The sequence below is a fragment of the Astyanax mexicanus genome, chromosome 3 (genome assembly GCF_023375975.1).
Source record: "Astyanax mexicanus isolate ESR-SI-001 chromosome 3, AstMex3_surface, whole genome shotgun sequence".
Lineage (NCBI taxonomy): Eukaryota > Metazoa > Chordata > Actinopteri > Characiformes > Acestrorhamphidae > Astyanax > Astyanax mexicanus.
The window spans coordinates 32703683-32725470 of record NC_064410.1 but is presented as its reverse complement, the minus strand read 5'-3'; the positions used below and the strand labels follow the sequence as shown (position 1 = coordinate 32725470).

General features: G+C 36.1%; 3 protein-coding genes across 4 annotated transcripts; 2 read left to right on the top strand and 1 right to left on the bottom strand.

Annotated features, from left to right (window-relative positions):
- The first annotated feature begins 647 nt into the window (after window positions 1-647).
- gabpb2a (GA binding protein transcription factor subunit beta 2a) lies at window positions 648-8256 on the top strand. 2 transcript variants are annotated; one of them, XM_007230797.4, is made up of 8 exons: window positions 648-750; window positions 1532-1639; window positions 3343-3510; window positions 3791-3985; window positions 4066-4207; window positions 4830-4994; window positions 6183-6298; window positions 6481-8256. In XM_007230797.4, the coding sequence occupies exons 2-8, from the start codon at window positions 1532-1534 to the stop codon at window positions 6793-6795; spliced, it is 1209 nt and encodes a 402-aa protein (XP_007230859.1). In that variant the 5' UTR covers window positions 648-750; the 3' UTR covers window positions 6796-8256. The 2 variants fall into 2 exon arrangements, with proteins under 2 accessions (XP_007230859.1, XP_007230858.1); XM_007230796.4 differs by having other exon boundaries at window positions 709-836.
- Window positions 8257-10484: 2228 nt separating this feature from the next.
- sf3b4 (splicing factor 3b, subunit 4) lies at window positions 10485-14277 on the bottom strand. Its single transcript, XM_007230795.4, has 6 exons — window positions 14179-14277; window positions 13429-13557; window positions 11834-12376; window positions 11266-11439; window positions 10974-11129; window positions 10485-10793 (listed from the first exon to the last, which is right to left on the bottom strand). The coding sequence occupies exons 1-6, from the start codon at window positions 14210-14212 to the stop codon at window positions 10624-10626; spliced, it is 1206 nt and encodes a 401-aa protein (XP_007230857.1). The 5' UTR covers window positions 14213-14277; the 3' UTR covers window positions 10485-10623.
- Window positions 14278-15780: 1503 nt separating this feature from the next.
- Window positions 15781-20760, top strand: rab25a (RAB25, member RAS oncogene family a). Its single transcript, XM_007230794.4, has 5 exons — window positions 15781-15972; window positions 16251-16446; window positions 17390-17583; window positions 18435-18515; window positions 19489-20760. Exons 1-5 carry the CDS (start codon window positions 15936-15938, stop codon window positions 19617-19619), a joined length of 639 nt encoding a protein of 212 aa, XP_007230856.2. The 5' UTR covers window positions 15781-15935; the 3' UTR covers window positions 19620-20760.
- The last annotated feature ends 1028 nt before the right edge of the window (window positions 20761-21788 follow it).

Sequence of the window (21788 nt, the reverse complement as noted above, 5' to 3'; positions counted from 1 at the left end):
CTCTGGAAAATAATAAGATAATAAGAGATCACTGAAAAATGATGAGTTTTTTTTTTATTTTACCAAATTAAAAACCTCTGGAATATAATCAAGAGAAAGATGCATGATCACAAACCACCAAACCAAGCTGAACTGCTTGAATTTTTGCACCAGGAGTGGCATAAAGTTATCCAAAAGCAGTGTGTAAAACTGGTGGAGGAGAACATGCCAAGTTGCGTGAAAACTGTAAATAAAAACCAGGGTTATTCCACCAAATATTGATTTCTGAACTCTTAAAACTTTCTGAATTTGAACTTGCTTTCTTTGCATTACTTGAGGTCAGAAAGCTCTGCATCTTTTTTTTATTATTTCAGCCATTTTTCATTTTCTGCAAATAAATGATCTGACTATTTTAGACATTTTAAGAATTTGGGAGAAATGTTTTCCGTAGTTTAAAGAACAACAATGTTAATTTTACTCAAACATATATCTATAAATAGCAACATCAGAGAAACTAATTCAGAAACTGAAGTGATCTCTTATTTTTTTATTTGTATAATCACACAAGAATCGAATCTTAAATGACCCATGTGATCAAAAAAGCGCGATGAACACTCTCTCACGAGTCTGTGCTGGTCGGGTCGGGGTGTGCGCTCTTATCTGTGGGATGTAGTCTCCCGCTCGGACTGCAGGGGGCGGTAACGCAGCTCTTCGGCAGTTGGTGAGCCGCGGAGTAAGAAGCAGAAGAAGAAGTAGCAGTAGTTTTCGGTGGTGAGTTTTTAAAACTCAGAAAATAAAAAATAAATAAATTTAAACACAAAACAGCGTTAAACTCTCAGATTTACCGCGCGGAGAAGGTGAGAGAGCTTTATTAAAATTATTATTTATCTCTGAAAATAACCAGAGTTTACTGCGAGTGATGCGCTTCTGAAGTTTTAGCAGCTAAAGCGAAGCAAACAGCAACCCTCAGCTCCACACACAGCGAACCAGCTAACTAACGAATTCATACCTTAACTCTGTACAAAGATATTCATACGGGGGTTATACCCTTAACTCAACACTGAGATATTCATACTGCAGTTTATACCCTGAACTCTATACACTGAGATATTCATACTGGAGTTTATACCATTAACTCTATACACTAAGATATTTATACTGGAGTCAATACCCTTAACTCTGTACAGAAATATTTATACTGGAGTTTATACCCTTAACTCTGCACTGGATATTCATACTGTAGTGTACATCCTTAACTCTGCACCGATATATTCATGCTGGAGTGTATACCCTTAACTTTACTTTGAGATATTCATACTGGAGTTTATACCATTAACTCTATACACTGATATATATTTATACTGGAGTTTATACATTTACTCTACACTGAGATATTCATACAGGAGTTTATATCCTTAATTCTAAACTATGGAGTTTAGAATTGTCTGCATTAATTTCAAGCTTGTTAAAAATAGTTTTGTAGTTTAGTAGTGCCTATATTAACATTTGTAAACTCACTGGCTGTATTGTTAATCTGCCCTGTTTGTTTTAGATGTCCCTGGTAGATCTGGGGAAGCGGCTTTTAGAAGCTGCACGAAATGGAGAGGATGAAGAAGTGCGTACACTGATGGCTAATGGAGCCCCTTTCACCACAGACTGGGTAAAAAAAAAAACAATCACCCCCTAGCAGAACTCCATAGTATGACATGTTAGTGCTTATAAAAAAAAAAATAAAAGCAATGGGAGGGAACAAAACATTTACTATTTATATTGTTATATAGTGTTTCTTTTGGACTCCATTCCTTTTTCACAGGTTGAAGCCTGCGTTATAGTGTAATATAAGTAGGTTTATTAAAGCTGCAGATGTGTTTGTGTACTGATGTGAAAATGTGTCCTCATACCCAGTGTGAATATATACCTTAATGTGCAGTACCAGATATATTCAGAATGAGTCACTAAGCTGTGGCTTAATGTTCTTCAGAAATGTTAGCTAGCATTGTTTTTTTTTAAAGGTACATCAGTAGGAAAAAACAGCAAGCGTGTGAAAAAGCTACAACAGTCCAGTTTCAAAACACCACAGAGTTGTCTGGCCTCCCCACCCCTCCCACAAAGCTCACTCGGGTTACCAAGTTGTGGAGGCTGAATCTACACAATCCAGTGCAAGACGAGTTCTGTAACTTCAACCATGACAAGCAACGATGAATCATATTATAAAAAAACAGCTCATGTGGACTTTAAGCCAATATTTACTCTTGTTTTATTTCTTTTTCGGTCACTGAACTTTTTTGAGACATGCTGAGGCTTTTTAGTAGGGGTGGGAATCGATTACTATCTCACGATTCGATTCGATTCCGATTTTGGGGGCCACGATTCGATTCAAAATCGATTTTTGATTCAAAACGATTTGAATTATAAATATTTCTGCTTCTGGCTTATGAATCGTATTGAAAAAAAACCCTCCATAATATACACTGGTCCTGGAGCAAGTAATGTGTTACAAAAACAATAAAATGTGCAGGAATGTGGGTCCTCAGTGACAGAGGAATCACTGGGATATCACAATGACGTTAATGAACAATAAATACATAAATAAATAACACTGCTTTATTACCAGGCTACTAGCGGTGGTGTGTAGGTGACGCTGCTGGGCTGATGTGATGATAGCAGTGGAGCGCTAAAGTTCAGGAGCAGCTGCTGATTAACTAGTTAATTTAAGGTGGTTGTATTTCTTCAGAAAGGGGGCAGGAGGTGGAGAAATTAATTCATATTGTCCATTCCTTAATTCCTCTGTGATGAGGAGCTGAAATTAGCTCTGATTAGCTTATTGTTATTTTTCCGTTCCGCCTTAAATGCTGCAGCCCGCTGCCACCTGTAGCGTTATTTAAGGTGGAACTGGAAAGTTAGCTAGTTAGCTAGCTAACAGTTACTGAAACTAACTACTAGCGATCTTTTTTATGCTTGTTATGAAGCATTCTGCCATAAAACATTGAAACTACACGTTAATCTAAGGTAATATAGTGCTTGTTCTGCCATCTTACCGGTGATTCTCAAACACCTACGCTCTGTGTGTGTCTGGAAGATCTCCAAAGGGACAAGCGCTATCCCCAGGGTTGCCAGGTCCAACAAAAATACCCAGCCCAAAATCAGTCTAAAACCCGCCCCTCAGAATCGATTTTGGGACATTTTAAATCGATTCTGAATCGTAGTAAATGAGAATCAAGATTCTTATGTGAATCGATTTTTTGGCACACCTCTACTTTTTAGGCTGTGTGGCATATATATATTGCATATTGGTCCTTTAAAACAAACATTGTATGTTTTGATCTTCGTTTAACCGTTGTGTTTGTGTGGTTCTCTGTCCAGCTCGGAACCTCACCACTGCATTTAGCGGCACAGTACGGTCACTGCTCCACAGCTGAAGTGCTGCTCAGAGCAGGTGTCAGCAAAGATGCCAGAACCAAAGTGGACAGGACTCCTCTGCATGTGGCAGCTACGGAGGGGCACGAGCTCATTGTGGATTTATTAATCAGGGTGAGTTTTCCAGATCTGAAATATCAGTGTTTAGCTTTCTGCTGCACAAATATTTAAAGCAGCTTGCACAGTTTATTTACAGAGATAAATTATGAGAAAGATTATAAAATAAAACACATCCTGGGGTATAATGGTACATAAAAGTAACTATTTAATTACACCCTGATTATTTACTGTGTAACATAAATGACCAGTGCATGCCTTGCAAGGTGCTACATAAGCTAATCATTATTTTTATGTATGTTTGATTCTTAATTGTATGACCATTTTCTAAATGTAGAGTGGTGCAGACATCAATGCTAAAGATATGCTGAAGATGACCGCACTACACTGGGCTACCCAGCATGGACACCACAATGTTGCACAGCTATTAATCAAACACGGTGCTGACGTTCACGCTCTCAGCAAGTTTGATAAGTCCCCATTTGACATTGCGATGGACATACAGCATGCTGGACTTGTCAATTTACTCCAGGTTAGTGCCATTGCATCCCTTATTGTTGTTCTGTAGGTCAGTATCAACCAGACATCAGGAAATTTTATTGTGCCTTTCAGGAGGGCATGCGGAAGCAGGTGAACCGAAATGCAGAAGCATCGATCTTAAATGGAAATGTCACACCACAGTTCATCATCCAGGGTGTTCCCAACATCCAGGGAGGAGTCATCAACATCGCCGACCTCATCAAACCCAATGCCGGTAATAAACTGAAAAAAGATTGCCTTTTTAATTTTCATATGTTTATTGTCCATTACATTAGCTTGTGGGTGTGGGCAATATTAAAAAAACTTTAACTGTGTAATGGAAATTAATATCTTTGACAGAATTAATAAAATATTTTTAAGGGTGTAGAAATGTAGAATTTCATTGTAGAATTGCACATTTCCATTTGTATGGGGGCTGTGAGGATAATTGTAGACAGACAAAAAATTGTCTCCTATGTTCTGCAGCATGTTGGGAATAACATAACCATGTCTATTAGAAATGACAGAATAACTGCACACGTTTGAGAAGAGTGTGTAATTATTTAGGAGTGCATTACATTACTGTGATAATAATTGGGTTATAAGTGTCCTTTTTTGTCTGTTACATTAGCCTTGTAGCTGTAAACTGTAAAACTAAAAAACAATTTCAGGCACCAAACATGTCTTAGATTTGGAGTGGGCAATATGACAATACTTTAATCATACTGTAAGTAATGTTATTGTAATTTTAAAATAGTATTTAAATATTGTGTACTGTGGAACAGTCTGTTATAAACCATGATCTTTAAGAGTAAAACAGGGTAAGTGGATAAATCTGTTTCTTCTTTGTTATCCAGGTGATACAGAGGAGGCCATTGCAGTCAGTGCTTTAGACACCGGCATCCAACAAGTGGTCAATGAAGTTGGTCAGAGGGTAATCACCATAATGACCGATGAACAAGGTCACCTCCAGACCAGACTGGGACAGCCCCTCTTTGTGACCATGCAGAACGGGCGTCAAGGTAGGATTTTATGCAGTAACGTGCAAATTTTTCTGAACTATTCATAGTTCTTTTGAAGCACAGTGAATTTAAAAAATGGGGTGGTAAGTGAGTGAAATATAATGTATTCAGGTTCATCTAAAAACATTAATGTATAAAAACTAGGGGTGGGAATCGATTACTATCTCACGATTCGATTCGATTCCGATTTTGGGGGCCACGATTCGATTCAAAATCGATTTTTGATTCAAAACGATTTGAATTATAAATATTTCTGCTTCTGGCTTATGAATCGTATTGAAAAAAAACCCTCCATAATATACACTGGTCCTGGAGCAAGTAATGTGTTACAAAAACAATAAAATGTGCAGGAATGTGGGTCCTCAGTGACAGAGGAATCACTGGGATATCACAATGACGTTAATGAACAATAAATACATAAATAAATAACACTGCTTTATTACCAGGCTACTAGCGGTGGTGTGTAGGTGACGCTGCTGGGCTGATGTGATGATAGCAGTGGAGCGCTAAAGTTCAGGAGCAGCTGCTGATTAACTAGTTAATTTAAGGTGGTTGTATTTCTTCAGAAAGGGGGCAGGAGGTGGAGAAATTAATTCATATTGTCCATTCCTTAATTCCTCTGTGATGAGGAGCTGAAATTAGCTCTGATTAGCTTATTGTTATTTTTCCGTTCCGCCTTAAATGCTGCAGCCCGCTGCCACCTGTAGCGTTATTTAAGGTGGAACTGGAAAGTTAGCTAGTTAGCTAGCTAACAGTTACTGAAACTAACTACTAGCGATCTTTTTTATGCTTGTTATGAAGCATTCTGCCATAAAACATTGAAACTACACGTTAATCTAAGGTAATATAGTGCTTGTTCTGCCATCTTACCGGTGATTCTCAAACACCTACGCTCTGTGTGTGTCTGGAAGATCTCCAAAGGGACAAGCGCTATCCCCAGGGTTGCCAGGTCCAACAAAAATACCCAGCCCAAAATCAGTCTAAAACCCGCCCCTCAGAATCGATTTTGGGACATTTTAAATCGATTCTGAATCGTAGTAAATGAGAATCAAGATTCTTATGTGAATCGATTTTTTGGCACACCTCTAATAAAAACATTGTTTAACTGTATGTTAGTAGTGGAGGACCTTTGGTTGCATTGTTTCATTTTCAGTTACGTTGTGAACATATAGATTTTCTAATTTCCAGTGTTGGCGGTTCCAGCCAGTCAGATAAAAGAAGAAATTGTAGAGGAGGAGGTTGAGCCTCCAACCCGGAGAAGAAAAATTGAAGTGGTGTCCAGTCCTCTGGAGCAGAGTGACACGGTCAGTCTGTTTATATATGCTGTGGTGCTAAAATCTGATTGTAGCAACCACTTAGCAACACTATACAACCACTCATTAACTACCTAGGGTAGCGTAAAGCTCCACGCTCCATATATTTTAAATTTTTTAAGTAATTTTAATCTTCCTCTGTTTCTCACTCTCCTCCCTTCCTCTCCATGCAGGAGCAACTGCAGAGGCAATTGCAGGAGGCCAACCGTGCGGCTGCAGCCTTTCACCAGCAGCTCCTGCAGAAGGAGAAGGAGGCTGAGGCATACCGCCGGCAGCTGGAAGCCATGGCCAACGGACAGGCCACGAATGGCACCCTAGGGGGGCAACAAGTCATCATTCAGGAGGAGGTGTGTGTGGATTCTGCGCAGATCGAGGGAGAGGAGGAGGTTCTGCTGCTTTCAGATGGTGATGTTGTGCTGAACACAGAAGAGGTTGATTCCACAGAGGAACCACAGAGCATAACCATCCACACCAAACTCATGTCCTAGCGAGATGGACTCATGGACTTGCTCAGGTGGTGAATATTTACATCAGCTGTGTTGTTTTTCTTTTTTTGCCGGATGTTTTTTCCCCTTTACGTTTGTCTTATTAGTTTTTGTACATTTTTTGTATTTGTCTTAATCAGATGAACTATGGGAAGAAGCAGCTTTAAATAGTGACACATTTTCTACACTCTTAAAGGATCAGTTCAGAGGTTTTCTAACTCTTACTCCAAATTTAGTCGATCAGTGAACAACTGTTTGTCTGTAGTTTGCCTCACTAGATTAATACTGGAGCTTACAGGCTAGTGTAATTGAAGTCTGTGTCAGCCAGGACGATTTTAGATTATGTACATTAGCGTTTAAAAATTTAAACAATGACTCCATGTTTTCAATCATAAAACGTGTTGCAGATAAATATTAAAAATTAACTCCATTGTTACGCTAGTGGTATATGACATTGTTTGCAAATAATCAATAGGAAAAACTAAAGCACATTGACAATGAAGTTGTAATAAGGTTAATATCTAGCATCTAAAAGATGATTTTGATGAGCGCTAAAAAAAAATCGCAATACAAATAGTTAAGGTAGTTAAAAGATAATTTTATATTTTTTAGTTCTTAAAATATAGAATAAGAAATTTAAAAACACAGTTTGGTTATATTAACATATAATTGCAAAACAGATGAACATAAGTAATTTCAAACCTCCAAGTACTGTACATTTAGCCTTATGGCTTCAGTTACTCCAAAACTAAGGAATGACACTAAACATGTCCTGGCTGATCGACTATGTTTAGGGTACGAGGGAGGAAATTTATTTCTGTAAACTGTTTCTTTAACAATAAAGATGCCAAACAGGGTTCTTCATAGCAACAGTAAAGAGTCATCTGTTTATTCTATGAATCTTTAAAGAACCAATTTTGTGACTGATGAACTTAATGTAAAGGTTCTATTACCAATTAGGTTCTTCCTAGAACTGTGTGCCTGAGCCAGAAACCGTTTGGGGACCTTTATTTGTGAGAGTGTATGCTGGTAATGGAAGGGACAGGCAGTGAGACAGACAAACTTAAAATACAACCGTGTCCATCATCTTTGTCCAAATCCTGCCCAAAGTCATCCTGGAATACTTTGTGGAAAAGTTTTTTTTTTTTAGTTCAGTACCTGTAAATAATGAGGGCCTCAATCCTCAGAGGCTGTTTGCTCAGGATAGGTTGTTCTGCACACGTCCTGTAATTATCTTCATTGTTTTATTTTTTTCTGTGAATTGATCTGTAAAACATCCCATCTCTTTCACTCTGCTTAATGAACTGCATTGCTTATGTATTTGTTTTTAGCCTTTTCCTTAATTTTGTTTCTGTTTCAGGCTATGGCCCAGTCTTATAATACGCTTTGGTATGTTTTCCAACAATTTCCAAATCTGTTATTTGTCATGTAGAGCTATTTAAATGAATTTCCCACTGTTTTCCACCTAATGTCTATATGCTTTTTTGCTTTTTCAAAATCTCTACTAACCTTTTTTGTTGTGGTAAATGTATGATTACCACATCCACAGAAACTCTTACATTGCTTTCAAAGTGGTTTTACATTAACATTTACAGGTTACAGTAGGTTTCACCTAATAAGTTGCTATTTTGGAGTCACAAAGTGCTGGGTTAAACCAACAAAAAACAAGTTTTGGTTTAAAACATTTTGTTCTTTGCTCATTACAGAAAAAAATGATTTATTTTAGCTTAAATTAAAGACTGACCAATAGTCAAAAGGATTTTTTTTGTAATGCAGATGTAGCCAGTCAGTTTAGATATGTTTATCTGACTGGAGCTCTTTTTTTTGTGAGATGCTAGGCTAATGTTGCTAACAAACATTGTACCGGTGTACTCCCCGGTATATACTTTGTAAACACAACATATTATCTTGCTTTATTTGTTTAAAAAAACAAAATGCTCCACAGATATAAAAGTTGCTTTGTTGAACATTTAAACTTAAATTAAATCTACATTTGCACTGTAACAATATGTTAAACAGATTCTCCTTTTTAAATTGGCCCGAATGTAGTGAATTAAGATTCTGAGGTAAAAGTGGTTCCAGTTACTACTGTGTTCAGCTATACTTGAAGACATTCAGAGAAAAAAAATTGTAGGTAAGTTTAAAGTTTATTTATTTGTTAGCAACATTAGCCTAGCTCTTTTAGACTAAAAAGACACATATCAGGTGCCACATGTTTTGGCTAATTGCCTGATGGGGTCAGTGATTAGACATGTTAATTTGCTGGATTAGTCTTTTGCTGAGCTAATCTTGTGGTGAACTTTATCTGCTTGTGTGCTGCATGTGTAATTTAAGGACAAGCTACGACAGGAAAAAATGGTTTTGTTTTTTTTTAAGAGCAAAAAACTCCATTGAAACAAGGCTGTAATAAATCCAGAAGGCAGTGCAGTCTGCAGTTTTATACTATCTGCTACATATTCAGCAGAAGGCGATTAGGTTGATTAAAATGAAGCATCCCTTTAATATGACAAAGTGACTTTCCTTCAGTGTTCCTTTCCCTGAAATGATCTTTATGCTTTGGTACTTTGGTTTGTACTAAGTTAATTTGACCAAACCAATGGAGTTACACATTTACCATTTCCAATTATTTTTTTTTTACATTTAAGTTAATCATAACTTAGCATTGTATAACTGGTTTATAAAGTAGTTTTGTCCTCCATTATTTCTTCCTCAATGCTCGTCAGTGCTGGCTCTTTTTAACTGACCTAGCTAACATAATTAGCAGTTAGCATTCTTCTTCAAGTGTGTTGGGCAGCAGTTTGAAAATATGGTAACATCATGTAATGGAGGAGCTCTAGATTTTGTTAGAAACTAGAAAATTGGGGGAAAAAAATTATGTGAAGAAATATGTGTTCTGAACTGCTTTTTGAATAGCTCTGCCACATTTCTCACTTTAACTTTAATCCACTCTGCATACAACCAACTGGGCTTTTTTAATCCACATATTTATTATTAATCATGATATAAATGCAGTTGTATTGTCGTGTATATGAATAAAAACAACCCATAGTGACTATTCTCACCTTTCTGTCTGCAAGCTCAATCCTCAAAAATAACTTGTAATAGTTTGTACAGTAGAAGTATTTCCCTTTTAGAAAAAGGAAATTTAACAGTATGTGCAAATGTTTAGGTTTCCCTGATCAAATAAGTCAGTTGACTTTCTAAAAGAAAGTAGTTAATACATCCACAATTATGCTTTTAAAATGTACAAACTCAGTATCTGAAGAGAATGTCAACTTATTTACCTAATCTCTAAACATGTAATGAGTCAGAGAGTTGTAATAAGACTGAGAAACCTCTTTTAGCTTTAACACATTTCTAGTTATTTCTATTACACTGTTTTAGTTTCCTCCCCTAAACTGTGTAACACTACCATTTTTTTTTATCCTGGTCCAGTTGTACCCCATGCACTGCACATTTTATTTTTTTATCATTTTCTCTACTTTAATACATAAGATACATATCTAAAAGGATTTTTTAATTAACTGATTAATAGAGTTCGGTGTGAAGCGAGGAGACTCCAGGAGCAGGTTTATGAAATACTGGTGCATCACCCTGCTAATTATTAATTCACATTATAAAAAAAGCAATATTGGGTTTTAAACAATGTCTTAGTCATGTGAAAACATTAACATTGTTTACAGATGACCTCATTTCTATAAAAAAATGTTTATTCCATTCTAAAGAAAGTACAGTGAGCAAAAATGAAAGGAAATTAAATTTCTTGTCGTCCATGAACTAATGAATATAAAAACGTGACACAATTCAAATAATAAAAAGTTAACACTCTTTTTAAGGAGGCATAGGTGCACGTATGGGTCCTCTGGGTGGTGCTGGGGGTCTTGGGGGCATGGGAGGTGCTCTCTGGAAACCAAACGGAGGCGGTCTGGGTGGTCCTCCGGCATAGCCCGGAGGTGGCATTGGGGGAGGGGGACCCCTCATGCCTGGATGCATAGGGGGACCTGCAAACAGGGGAGAAAAAAATTGGTAGTGTTTAGAAATTGAACAATGGCTCATCCAATCAGGCTTGAGAAGACTTTATTTTCCAATACTGAATTCGTGATTTACTGCTGACACAGACCAACATTAAAAAAAAAAAAAAAAACTATAAAATAATTTTTTTTTCATGACTTTAAACATACCCATGGGTGGTCCAAATGGTCCTCTGGGGGGCATGCCCATCTGTGGAGGAGGAGGCATGCCTGGTGGAGGCGGTGCCCGAGTGGTACCAGGGGGGCCAGGGGGTGGTGGCACCATACCTGGTGGTCCAGTAGGGGGCATTGGCATAGGTGGCATACCTGCCAAAATAAAGGTCATTAATACAAGATTTCAAACACAGCAGTGAACAGAAACATATACATCCTAAAATAAAAACGCGAGTAGTTGAATAAAAGTCTCGCCTAGTAAAGCAAAGTTTATAAATGGTGCTTTTACCTGGAGGGTGCATTCCAGCAGGTGGGAAGGGCGGTGGTCCTGGGGGAGGTCCTGTAGCACCGCCCTGAGGGGAAGGTGTCCCTGGAGCAAGGGGCATGGGCATGCCAGGGGGCATTCCAGGTGGCATTGAGCCTGGGGGTGGCACAGGGGGGAATGCGCCAGGAGGAGGCATGCCTGCATGAGTTAAATAAGGAGTTAGAGAAAGAGAACAAACAATCAGATCTACTTTCATAAGGTTTTTAATCCCCACAACATCCCTGTATCAGTGCAGGTGTGTGCTTAACATAAAGATGTTACAGGATCAGATCAGAATTATTATTATTATTTTTTTTTCCACTGAAATCCTTTACAGAATTTCTACTGATAAGTCAAACATCAATCCATACACACCCACTCCCACCGATATCTCTATTTCCCATTTTCTCATTCTTGCCCTACCATCCCCACCCTCCATACCTTTTATACCCATTACACCGAACCCAAGGTGCAGTGCTGCAATTTGTATCACATAACTCATTTGTTCATAAATTAAGAAAAATATATATTAGAAATCCAAGTAATAACTGACCTGGAATGGGAATGGCTGCTCCCAGTGTGGTCATTACAGGCGTAGGTGCAGTGGGAGGGGGCGGGGCATCTGCAAACAGCTGATGTGGCCTATCAGCCTGCGAGAGAGGGTTCTGTGCAGCCAGGAGACGCTCGGCTGCTGAGCCGTGCCTCTCACCTTTGGAATCCTTCTTAAAGGCGTAAGAGACTGTGATGGGTCGATTACAGAGGTACTGGCCATTCATGGCTTCAATTGCAGCATCAGAGGCATCAAAACTGGCAAAGTTGATAAAAGCGTAACCCTTGGAGTTGCCTGTGTCCGGGTCACGCATAATCTTGGGTGTCTGAAGGATGACGCCGAAAGCACTGAAAGTATCATAAAGCAGCTTCTCGTCGATTTCGGGGTCCAAGTTCCCGATGAAGATGTTGGCACCCACGTCTAAGTTCTTGTTGTGTGCTGAAGCTTTGTTGACTCGTATTGGTTTACCATACAGCTTGATCATGTTCATGATCTTTATGGCATAATCAGCATCTTCCTCACTGAGGAACTCCACAAAGCCATAACCTATTGAATATATCACAGAACATGTAAATGAACAAGTTTGACATCATTTGCATATGCAGGTTAAATGTGTGGTTAGACCACACATGAATATTAGCTCCAGAACAACACCTTCCAAAAAATAGTGCACAGGATGGCACTAAAAATTATTCAGGAGAGCAAATGTTTGCACTTTATAAATGGTTATAAACAGTTAATCGGGAGACCACTTGCTGGTTGAAATATGACTGGAAGTTTTCCTAAAGCTTAGAACAGATTTATAGATAAAGTCACACCTTTCAACATAGAACCAATCAGCTTGTTGGTAACACCAGGAGAGGCGTACTGTTAATAAATTTCAAACAACTGATGACATGGCTGTAGAAAATTACACAAATACATTCAAGTTTTGGACAGATGCCTTTCAGTTTGGGATGGTTGTGAAAGAAGTTCACAATAATAGGAATGCAGATATTTTATAATTTATTAGGCACAAAGCAAAAAAAAAAAAAAAAAAAAAGAGAGAGAATAATGAATAAGACAATGAGAATGCACCAGCATTAAGCATTTTGGAGTGGAGCAGTGTGGAGCTCCTTAAATCACTCACTGCAATACACTCATATACTAATATAATTAATAATTATAAAAATGCACATAAATCATTATAATAATGCAATACATGGTTAATATGTCACTGTCTTTGTAAAGAATATATTTTGACTTGAAGCAATAAACATGCTTTTTAATGTAGTTAAATTGTAATGTTCAAGTACAACTTTCCCAAAAGACAACCATATAATTAAATTAATGTGCTGACACTTGGGTGAATTACTTCTACAGCTGTAAAACATATATAGACAATATGGCAGTAATACAATTCGTAAAAGAAAAACCTAGTCTGTTTGCTGCTTACTGTGCCCTGTTAAGCAGCAATTTCTTTTGGGAGTGATTAAAATACCACCTACCACTAATTATTTACTACATAATCAATTTTTTGGCAGCCACGCATCAGTCTGGTGTAGTGTTTGACATTTTTTGTGCAACCCACAAGCTGTGTGTCAGAGTGCTGTACTCACCCTGATGTTGCCCTGTGACTCTGTCTTTGGGCATGTGTGTGTTGACCACTGGTCCAGCTTGCAGGAAGAGTTCCCACAACAGCGGCTCCGAAACCTTTTCATCCAGACCGCCTACATATACCGTAGCATCTATGACAACAAAAAACAGGAAAACCACTTGTTTAGAAAAAATATATTATTTACATTAATGAATGGATTGTAACTATGAGCTTAAACTGGCTTCTTTCAGAAGTTCTATTTTAAAGTAATGCACTGAAGAGACAAATCAAATAACCCAAAAAAATCTGATCATTTGTTTGCTAAGTTAAATATTTAACTAACGTTAAATAGTTTGCACGGAAACAAAACACAGCGTTAGCATTAGCTAGCTTTAGCGAAGAATCAATGAATGAACTGCTAAGCTTTCCCGAGAACCATCCAGCAGATCTAGCGGTTAATAAAATAAACCAGAACCCGTATGGCTATATAACCACAGAGTTACACATTTCCATTTCTATTTATTTTTATTTCCATTCTCATCAGTATACTTTACAGTATACAACTTTACCTGGTTAACGTTAGTCTGTTTAAGAGTGAGTAAAGAGCTGCACTGTGACATAAAGAGCACGAGCTCCGAGAGTGTGATCATCACTCAGAGACAGAACCCAGCAGTCAGTAAAGAACGCGTGTCCTGTATCTATTAAAACACATTCAGACCGATATTTAATAAGATCTCTAACATCAGTAAGAGTTTTTTATTCATTTTCTTACCCTGGTTTCTTTCTGATATCGGACCCGCCGCCATGATGAACGACGCGCTGGCGGAAAAACGGAAGTTTGCGGGTGATCCTCTTCCGCTGCTAACACGTTTAAAAGTCCTTTTACTTTATAGATGTTCATCGTTTTAAAATAATTTACTAAATATAATTACAATAAATAGTTTCACCACACGAACAGGACTTTCTGACAGACATACACAAAAATAAATTTTAGTAAACAAAAGCTTTAATAAATATAATATTTTTACAGTGCTGCAATAAACATGGCTGCTGCAAACAGTGAGAATTAAGTTTATATTTTATTATACACAATGCACATTAGTAAAATCTGCCATTTCGTAAAATTATTTCTTTTTAAGCAGCTAATTATATTATTATATTGCCTGCTAGGAAAAAATACAGCATTTTTATTATAATAAAAAAGACACATATATTTGTTTATATACAGTTATATATATATATATATATATATATATATATATATATATATATATATATATATATATATATATATATATATATATATTTCATTTTTTTTGATGTCTCAAGCTTTGGTTCAAAGGGCTAAATATAGTTACTTTTACTTAAATCAAAGTTTATTAAATTAGTATTTTGCCTGTGTAAATGAAACTGTAACACAGATGGAATGCATTAGCATTGCCCACAGGGGACTAAATGATAGGCATGTTGAGGTGAGTAAATACGACTATATATGTATATGTTCCAAGTCCAGGTCCGGGGGTACCTTCCTGAAATAAATTTTTGCAACTTGGGAAGTCTGGGAATGTGGCCTTTATATATAACAATCAGTAAACACACTCATACACACTACCAAGCAAACACACACAGTAAACACTGAGATTACATAGCCAGAGTAAATGGCAGCAGTTTAGAGGCCAAACCTGCCCTAAAGATTTTTCTTACACCCTCATTAGATCCAGTGCTAAAGCAGTCCACATCCAAAGAGCATGTGACAGTAATAGTAACCATGCTTTTAACTGAGCAACTGCACTGTCAAAGTTTTTTTTTTTTTTTCGAAAGACACACTCAAAAAAAAAAAAATCAGCCTTCAAGGTAATAAAAAAATAAGAACAAATTCACATTTGACCTGTGATTGCAAATACTATTGCTTGTATCTTAGCTTGATCTGAACCTTTTATTAGTGGACAGATATTTTTTTTTTTACCAAATGCCAACTTTGGTCAAAAGTGTCTCTTTATAGAATTGTTTTTAATTTTATGTCAGTTTCATAATTCACAACTTACCTCTAGAGCCCTCTATTACAACCTTAGCCCCCTTGGCTAAAAAAAATCTACACAAAATAAATAAATAGTTCTCACTTCTCTGTAGACTGCAATGCAGTTTATAGAAACATCTAGATTTGCATGTGCATCAACCTGTGGTGAATTACATTATACAATTAATATTTATGTTCAATATTGTGATGAACCTAGTGTACCTCTAACTTTTCAGTGGGTAATTATACAGTCTGAGGACACACCTACATGTACTGATAAAAACAGAGCAAGGGCTGAATGGATGTGATTTTGTCACTCCCATAGACATTGTGTGGCGGCTGGTTTAACCTGTTTCTCCAGCTGCTCCACTATCTAAGTTTTGGAACTCAAGGAAGCCACTGCTAGTATGGAATATAACCTGTGACCAGAAAACTGATGGTTTAACCAGCCTGGAGATTCTATACATTTACAGGCACTGATAACTAACATTAGTTTACTGTGAATAGTACAAATGGGGACAGATTTAGGCTACAACTTTGTTTTTAAAGGTAAGACAGCTGATTCTGAGCTTGAACTCTAAATATTTTATCCAGAACTGCATCACTGCTTTTAGTTTAAAGATTTGTTTTGTTAGTTTATTTTGGGTTTATGTTTAGTTTACTATTATTACCTAAGGGATGGGGTTTTCCTCTTTTGGATTTTCTTTTATTGTCTTTAAAATAAATGCTACATTTGAACACTTTTCAGTTTAAAGAAATTGCAATTGTGATTATCCATAAATATTGTTTTTATAATTAATTTCTTCTTTCTCTCTCTCACTCTTTAGTGGTGTTAATTGGGGAATCTGGGGTGGGAAAGAGCAATCTGCTGTCCAGATTCACCAAAAATGAGTTTAATCATGACAGTCGCACCACCATTGGAGTGGAATTCAGTACGCGTACTATTCAGCTGGACACAGTGACCATCAAAGCACAGATTTGGGACACAGCTGGGCTGGAGCGGTACCGGGCCATCACATCAGCGTAAGTACACAACGGTCACAAAAGGCACATTTCCTCTCAATCTTAGAAAATAAATAAATTGGACTGTCTAAGCAATCTCTGAAGCAAACTGTGTGTACAAAAAATATGTTTTATTAACTAAAAATGTAACTAACTAACTGCAAACATGCCAACAGGTCCAAACTCTTATAACATAATAACATTATTCATTCATTCATTCATTCATTTATCTCTTTATCTAGATTGAATGCCCAGCATTGCAATATTGCTTGTGATATAATGACTGTAAACATTTCATTTGCAAATAATTCCTGACAGTTTGTCAGTATATTACCCAAAAAATACACACTTGCAAACATGTATTCATAAAGAGTATAAACACTACACAATAAAGTCTACACAATCTTTTTTTACGTAAATACCATTTATATATTTGTACTTGCTGTCCTGGCATTAATAACAATTTAACCTACATTAGGCTATAAAGGGACTGACATTAAAACTCAGTAATAATCTAGATCTCCAAAACACTAGGTCCTCAGTAATTTAACATGTAACATTTTATCTCCAGTAATCCAACTCTAGGTTCTTAGTAATATACCGTAGGTTTACAGCAATAACTATAGGTTCTCAGTAATCTAACATGTTATTTCTCAGTAATAACACCAGGTCTTTGGTAATCTAACATGTTGCACAGTAGTCTAACATAGTTTTACAGCAGTGACACTATAGGTACTATAGGTAGTAATCTACCACTGGGTCTTTAGTTGTACGTTTTCTCTATCATAATGCATCATAAGACTAAATAACTTTACACTATGATTTAGTTACCTGGAATTAAGATCTGAACAGGCTCTTTGGTAGTAATCTATTGTGGTCTCACAAGCAAGACACTTTATTTATTTCTGCTCCAGCACCACATGCTTTAGCGTAGGTGTAAAGCTGTAATATTTTGTATGTATAGGTATTACAGGGGAGCAGTGGGGGCACTCCTGGTTTACGACATTACCAAGCACCTCACATACGAGTATGTAGAGCGATGGCTAAAGGAACTATATGACCATGCAGATCCACACATGGTGGTCATGCTGGTGGGCAACAAGAGTGACCTGGATATGCAGCGCACCATTCCAACAGAAGAAGCTAAAAGTTTTGCAGGTGAATAAACTCTCAGTTCTATAGAAAACAAAGCATAGCTATTTTGATTGCGTATATACATGTATTTGCAATAGAGGAAATATAGATATTGCACAGTTCCCTTTTTTACAAAGTGTCTGTGAGAGATACAAGGTTTTTTCAGAGCTATACAATAGTGATGTACAGCTCTGGAAAAAATAAGAGACCCCTTAAAAATTATGATTTTTTTTAGATTTTACCAAATTGAAAATCTCTGTAATATAATCAAGAGAATATGGATGATCACAAGCCATCAAACCAAACTGAACTGCTTGAATTTTTGCACCAGGAGTGGCATAAAGTTATCAAAAAGCAGTGTGTAAGACTGGTGGAGGAGAACATGCTAAGATGCATGAATCCTTAGTTTATAGAATAAAACAACAATGTTCATTTTACTCAAACATAAACCTATAAATAGCACAATCAGAGAAACTGATTTAGAAACTGAAGTGATCTCTTATTTTTTCCAGATCTGTATTTAACATATTTAACATTTCATGTTATTTACTAAATAATACTGAACAATTAATAAAGGGCACTACATAATTTATAGTAGATGCTGAATACTTCACTTTGGATACTGGATAATTTGTAATCTATTATAAATATTCAATGTAATACATATTATTGCAATAATAATTCATAGTGGATAGTGAATAAATCATAGAAGATCATTTATAGTGAATAATAAATTGTTTATTAAAGATGCAGAATAATTCATAGTGGACATAAAAAAAATCACAGTACTAAGTACTAACATATATCAGATTTGTGAAGTACTTATATGACAGGAAATAATTGTAGACTAATTTGAGGTGTTTCTTTTAATGCAGAGAGTAAAGACCTGCTGTTTATGGAGACGTCAGCACTCGAATCAACCAATGTGGAAAATGCCTTCCTTCAGGTTCTAACAGGTGGGGTTATCTAGTACTGCTTAATATGAAGGTTTTGACTAGTTTAGAGTGAATAATGTAATTAGCATCATATGTAGCTGCTGTAAAGTAAAAATATATCTCTCTGCACTCATTCAAAATTGTTTAATAATTAAATATACAACCATAACCATAACCAATTACATTCAAAGTACTCCAGATTAAAAAATTAGACTAAAGGTTTAAAATCACCCTTGACAAAGATAGTATGCTAATACCTTTGATGGTATTAAATGTATTGTGAATTGCATTTATATTGTGTTCTAAAAATCCCACAGGTGCTAAAATGTAAAGTTAATTAGTGTGCAAATACAGGCTAATTTATGTTGAATAACAAGCGGGCAGATGTTCAGATGATGGGCTAGCTATTTAGACAGTCTGCAGTTAGCTTTTGTAGAAATGACTATGTACTTGCAAATTGTACACTTGGCTCAATAGCAATATAATGTACCATTTGAGTCTGGAGCATAGTTGTTCAAATTTAATACAAACACTGTATAACCATTCATTGTTTAAGATTTATTCTGAATAAACACTTTATTAAAAATAAAGCAATGTTAACCTTTCCTTTCATTTTTTTTATTCTATACAGTTTCTTATAATTTGGGGTTGACAGGTGGAATTATTGTCATGTCTGCAGTTCTGCCTGGTTAAGCTGAATAATAATAATGAATAAGTTAAATAACAATTTATTTTTATCAAGGTTTAAAGATGCTTTTCATATTTATTTCAACATTTCAATTATTCATAAAAATTTCAAGCTATTAAATGTGTCTAAGAATTCCCTTTTCACTCTGTCATCTTGGGATAAACACCCCTTAAAGAACATCAGTTTTTTTTTATTCAGGGACTGAAGATTAATAATATCAATTTCACTTACATTTTCAATTTATCACATCATCATCGTAATTAGGGTATATATTAATGAAGACTGTTATGTTTGCTTTTTTCTCAGCAATCCATAAGAAGGTGGCGAGCCGAGAAGTAACCCGTGGCTCTATCAGCGCAGTGACCCTGGGCCAGATGGGGTCTATGGGCCCGACTGCCGAGGTTAAAGAAGGTAGAACCTGCTGTAAAAGCCAGTAACATGCAGGGGAACAGTGTCTTTGTTATTAGATGGAAAAGAAGTCAAACAAAAAAAACATCCACAGCATTATGAGCTTGTACTGACAGTGGTAAAGTTAATTTAGGTGTTTAATCTGTGCTGATACACTGTGACTATGAATTAATCTGGAGTTTGTTGGTGGAAAATGTTTACAAGTATAGCACTGCTGTTATTTTGTTTAGTGATTTTTTTTATTATATTTTTATTGTATTAAGGCAATTTAATGCACATGAACCAATCCTTTTTCGTAATTTGATTGCATACATTTTTTAAAAGCCACCTTTACATCTGTATTGTTGAACTGAAATTATTTATTGGACAACAGATGTAGTTGAATAACAGTTTTTTATGATAATGTATCTGCTGACCTGCTTTTTGTATTAGAAAAAATGTTCTTTGTTTAATTTGTCATTCAATATTAAGTTGGTTTAAGGTTGGGATTCTGCATGGTCTGCTTTAGGCTACTCAGTTTTTCTGTTTTTTGACCAAATGGACAGTTATATTGAAATTTACATTTATGTTTAAGGTATTTAGCAGATGCTTTTATCCAGAGCGACTTACAACAGTGCTACGGTGTTTACATCAGAATATCCATAGCAAGTTTGCAGAGACTTTTATCAAGAGATACAAAGTATAAAGATACAAGATAAGAAAATGTTTAGAACCCCAATTTTTTTTTAATTAGCTTAAGAACTCTTAAAAAAATAAAGAGTCTTCAGTCAGCGTTTAAAGGCCAGAAGTGACTTGGTTGTTCTGACACCCAGTGGAAGTTTGTTCCACCACCTTGGTCCTAGCACAGGGAAGAGTCGGGATGTTTGTTTTCTGTGGATCTTAAATGGTGAAAAATATTGTGTATTACTGAATATTGTGGATATCGTCAGAACTTATAAAACACAGACCAACTTTATATGTTATTTTAAAAAGAGAAATAAATTCTGGAATGTGGATGCCTGAAACTACAGTTTGCTGCCTTAATACCTTGCTATCTCTTAAGTCAGTGAACAAAAATACTTGAGAAAAAAAGCATTGTGATAATGGTGCCTATAATATAGTGTCTGTAATATATTTAGACATATTTACATATTACCTCTTATCCATTGAATAAAAACATTTATACTCAGATTTTGATTGGTGGAATGTTTTGGAATTGGTATCAGTATTAAATACAAAAAAACATGTTAATACCTGGTCACTTCACACATAACTAAGATGGTCTAGAGGACTGTCTTTAACTAAAAAAACTTGCCAAAGTCTGCAGTCGTATTCAATACTCTCCAAATACTGAGCCATTTGTTCAATCTCTCTGGTTTATGTAATGTGTTTTGTTCCCCAAATAATGCTAAAACAATAGATTATTAAAGAACTTTATGCAACAATTAATGTTTTTTAATTAATCACTTACAGTAAATTTGATCCTTAATTAATTAATTAATTAATTAATTAAACAATTTCAAAAAAGCCCTATGTATCACTTACAGGATTTTGTTCTGAAACAATGATTAAGGGCAATATTAATAATAAAAAGGCAATTTGTTTCTTTTTTTGGCCTGGAAAAACAAAAAAAAATGCAGCAGCTATGGGCTCCTCTAGGCAGCTGTCTAGTACTTTTAAAAATAAAATAAAAAAGAGAAGAAGGATGTCTTTTCTATTAGCCATTTCCTACAGGAACAGCACAAATAACTAGTACTGTGTACCATGACTTTTGCCATGTATATTTAAATGTGTTGCTAGTTTCTTTGCCCAAACAGTTCTTGCCAGACTCTGCTGGTCATGATCATAACCATCTACTGCTCTGTAGAGTGTGGGTGATAATGTCTTCTTTGGCCGATTTCCTGGTACAGACATCACACCGTGGATTGGGGAAAGTCAGTTGTCTTCAGAAATTGTATGGTAGGTTTTATTCGAACTCTGATAATTCACATAATCTTGCCATAAGTATACCAGTCAGCATTCAACCTCACTCACTTACGATAATTCCCTACAACTTACACAAGCTGTCCCCTAATGCTGACTCTACACCTAACAATTTTCAATCGATTTCTCTGTCGAAGACAAATCTCCTGAGTCGGGATAAAATCACGAGTCGTTCAGTGTAAGGTGGTTAGAATTGATCTTGTCTTGGCATTCAGAAAAAAATAAACTGTGATTAA

What these genes read in the sequence shown, in the direction of transcription:
- sf3b4 (XM_007230795.4), bottom strand. Translation starts at nt 14,212, where the DNA reads ATGGCGGCGGGTCCGATATCAGAAAGAAACCAGG. An exon ending in AGCAGCCATTCCCATTCCAG is followed by an intron (nt 11,440 to 11,833) that starts GTCAGTTATTAC and finishes TAACTCATGCAG; the next exon opens with GCATGCCTCCTCCTGGCGCA. An exon ending in TGCTGGAATGCACCCTCCAG is followed by an intron (nt 11,130 to 11,265) that starts GTAAAAGCACCA and finishes TTATTTTGGCAG; the next exon opens with GTATGCCACCTATGCCAATG.
- rab25a (XM_007230794.4), top strand. Translation starts at nt 15,936, where the DNA reads ATGGGGACAGATTTAGGCTACAACTTTGTTTTTAAAG. An exon ending in AGAAGCTAAAAGTTTTGCAG is followed by an intron (nt 17,584 to 18,434) that starts GTGAATAAACTC and finishes CTTTTAATGCAG; the next exon opens with AGAGTAAAGACCTGCTGTTT. An exon ending in CTTCCTTCAGGTTCTAACAG is followed by an intron (nt 18,516 to 19,488) that starts GTGGGGTTATCT and finishes CTTTTTTCTCAG; the next exon opens with CAATCCATAAGAAGGTGGCG.
- gabpb2a (XM_007230797.4), top strand. Translation starts at nt 1,532, where the DNA reads ATGTCCCTGGTAGATCTGGGGAAGCGGCTTTTAGAAGCTGCACGAAAT. An exon ending in TTGTGGATTTATTAATCAGG is followed by an intron (nt 3,511 to 3,790) that starts GTGAGTTTTCCA and finishes TTCTAAATGTAG; the next exon opens with AGTGGTGCAGACATCAATGC. An exon ending in CATGCAGAACGGGCGTCAAG is followed by an intron (nt 4,995 to 6,182) that starts GTAGGATTTTAT and finishes TCTAATTTCCAG; the next exon opens with TGTTGGCGGTTCCAGCCAGT.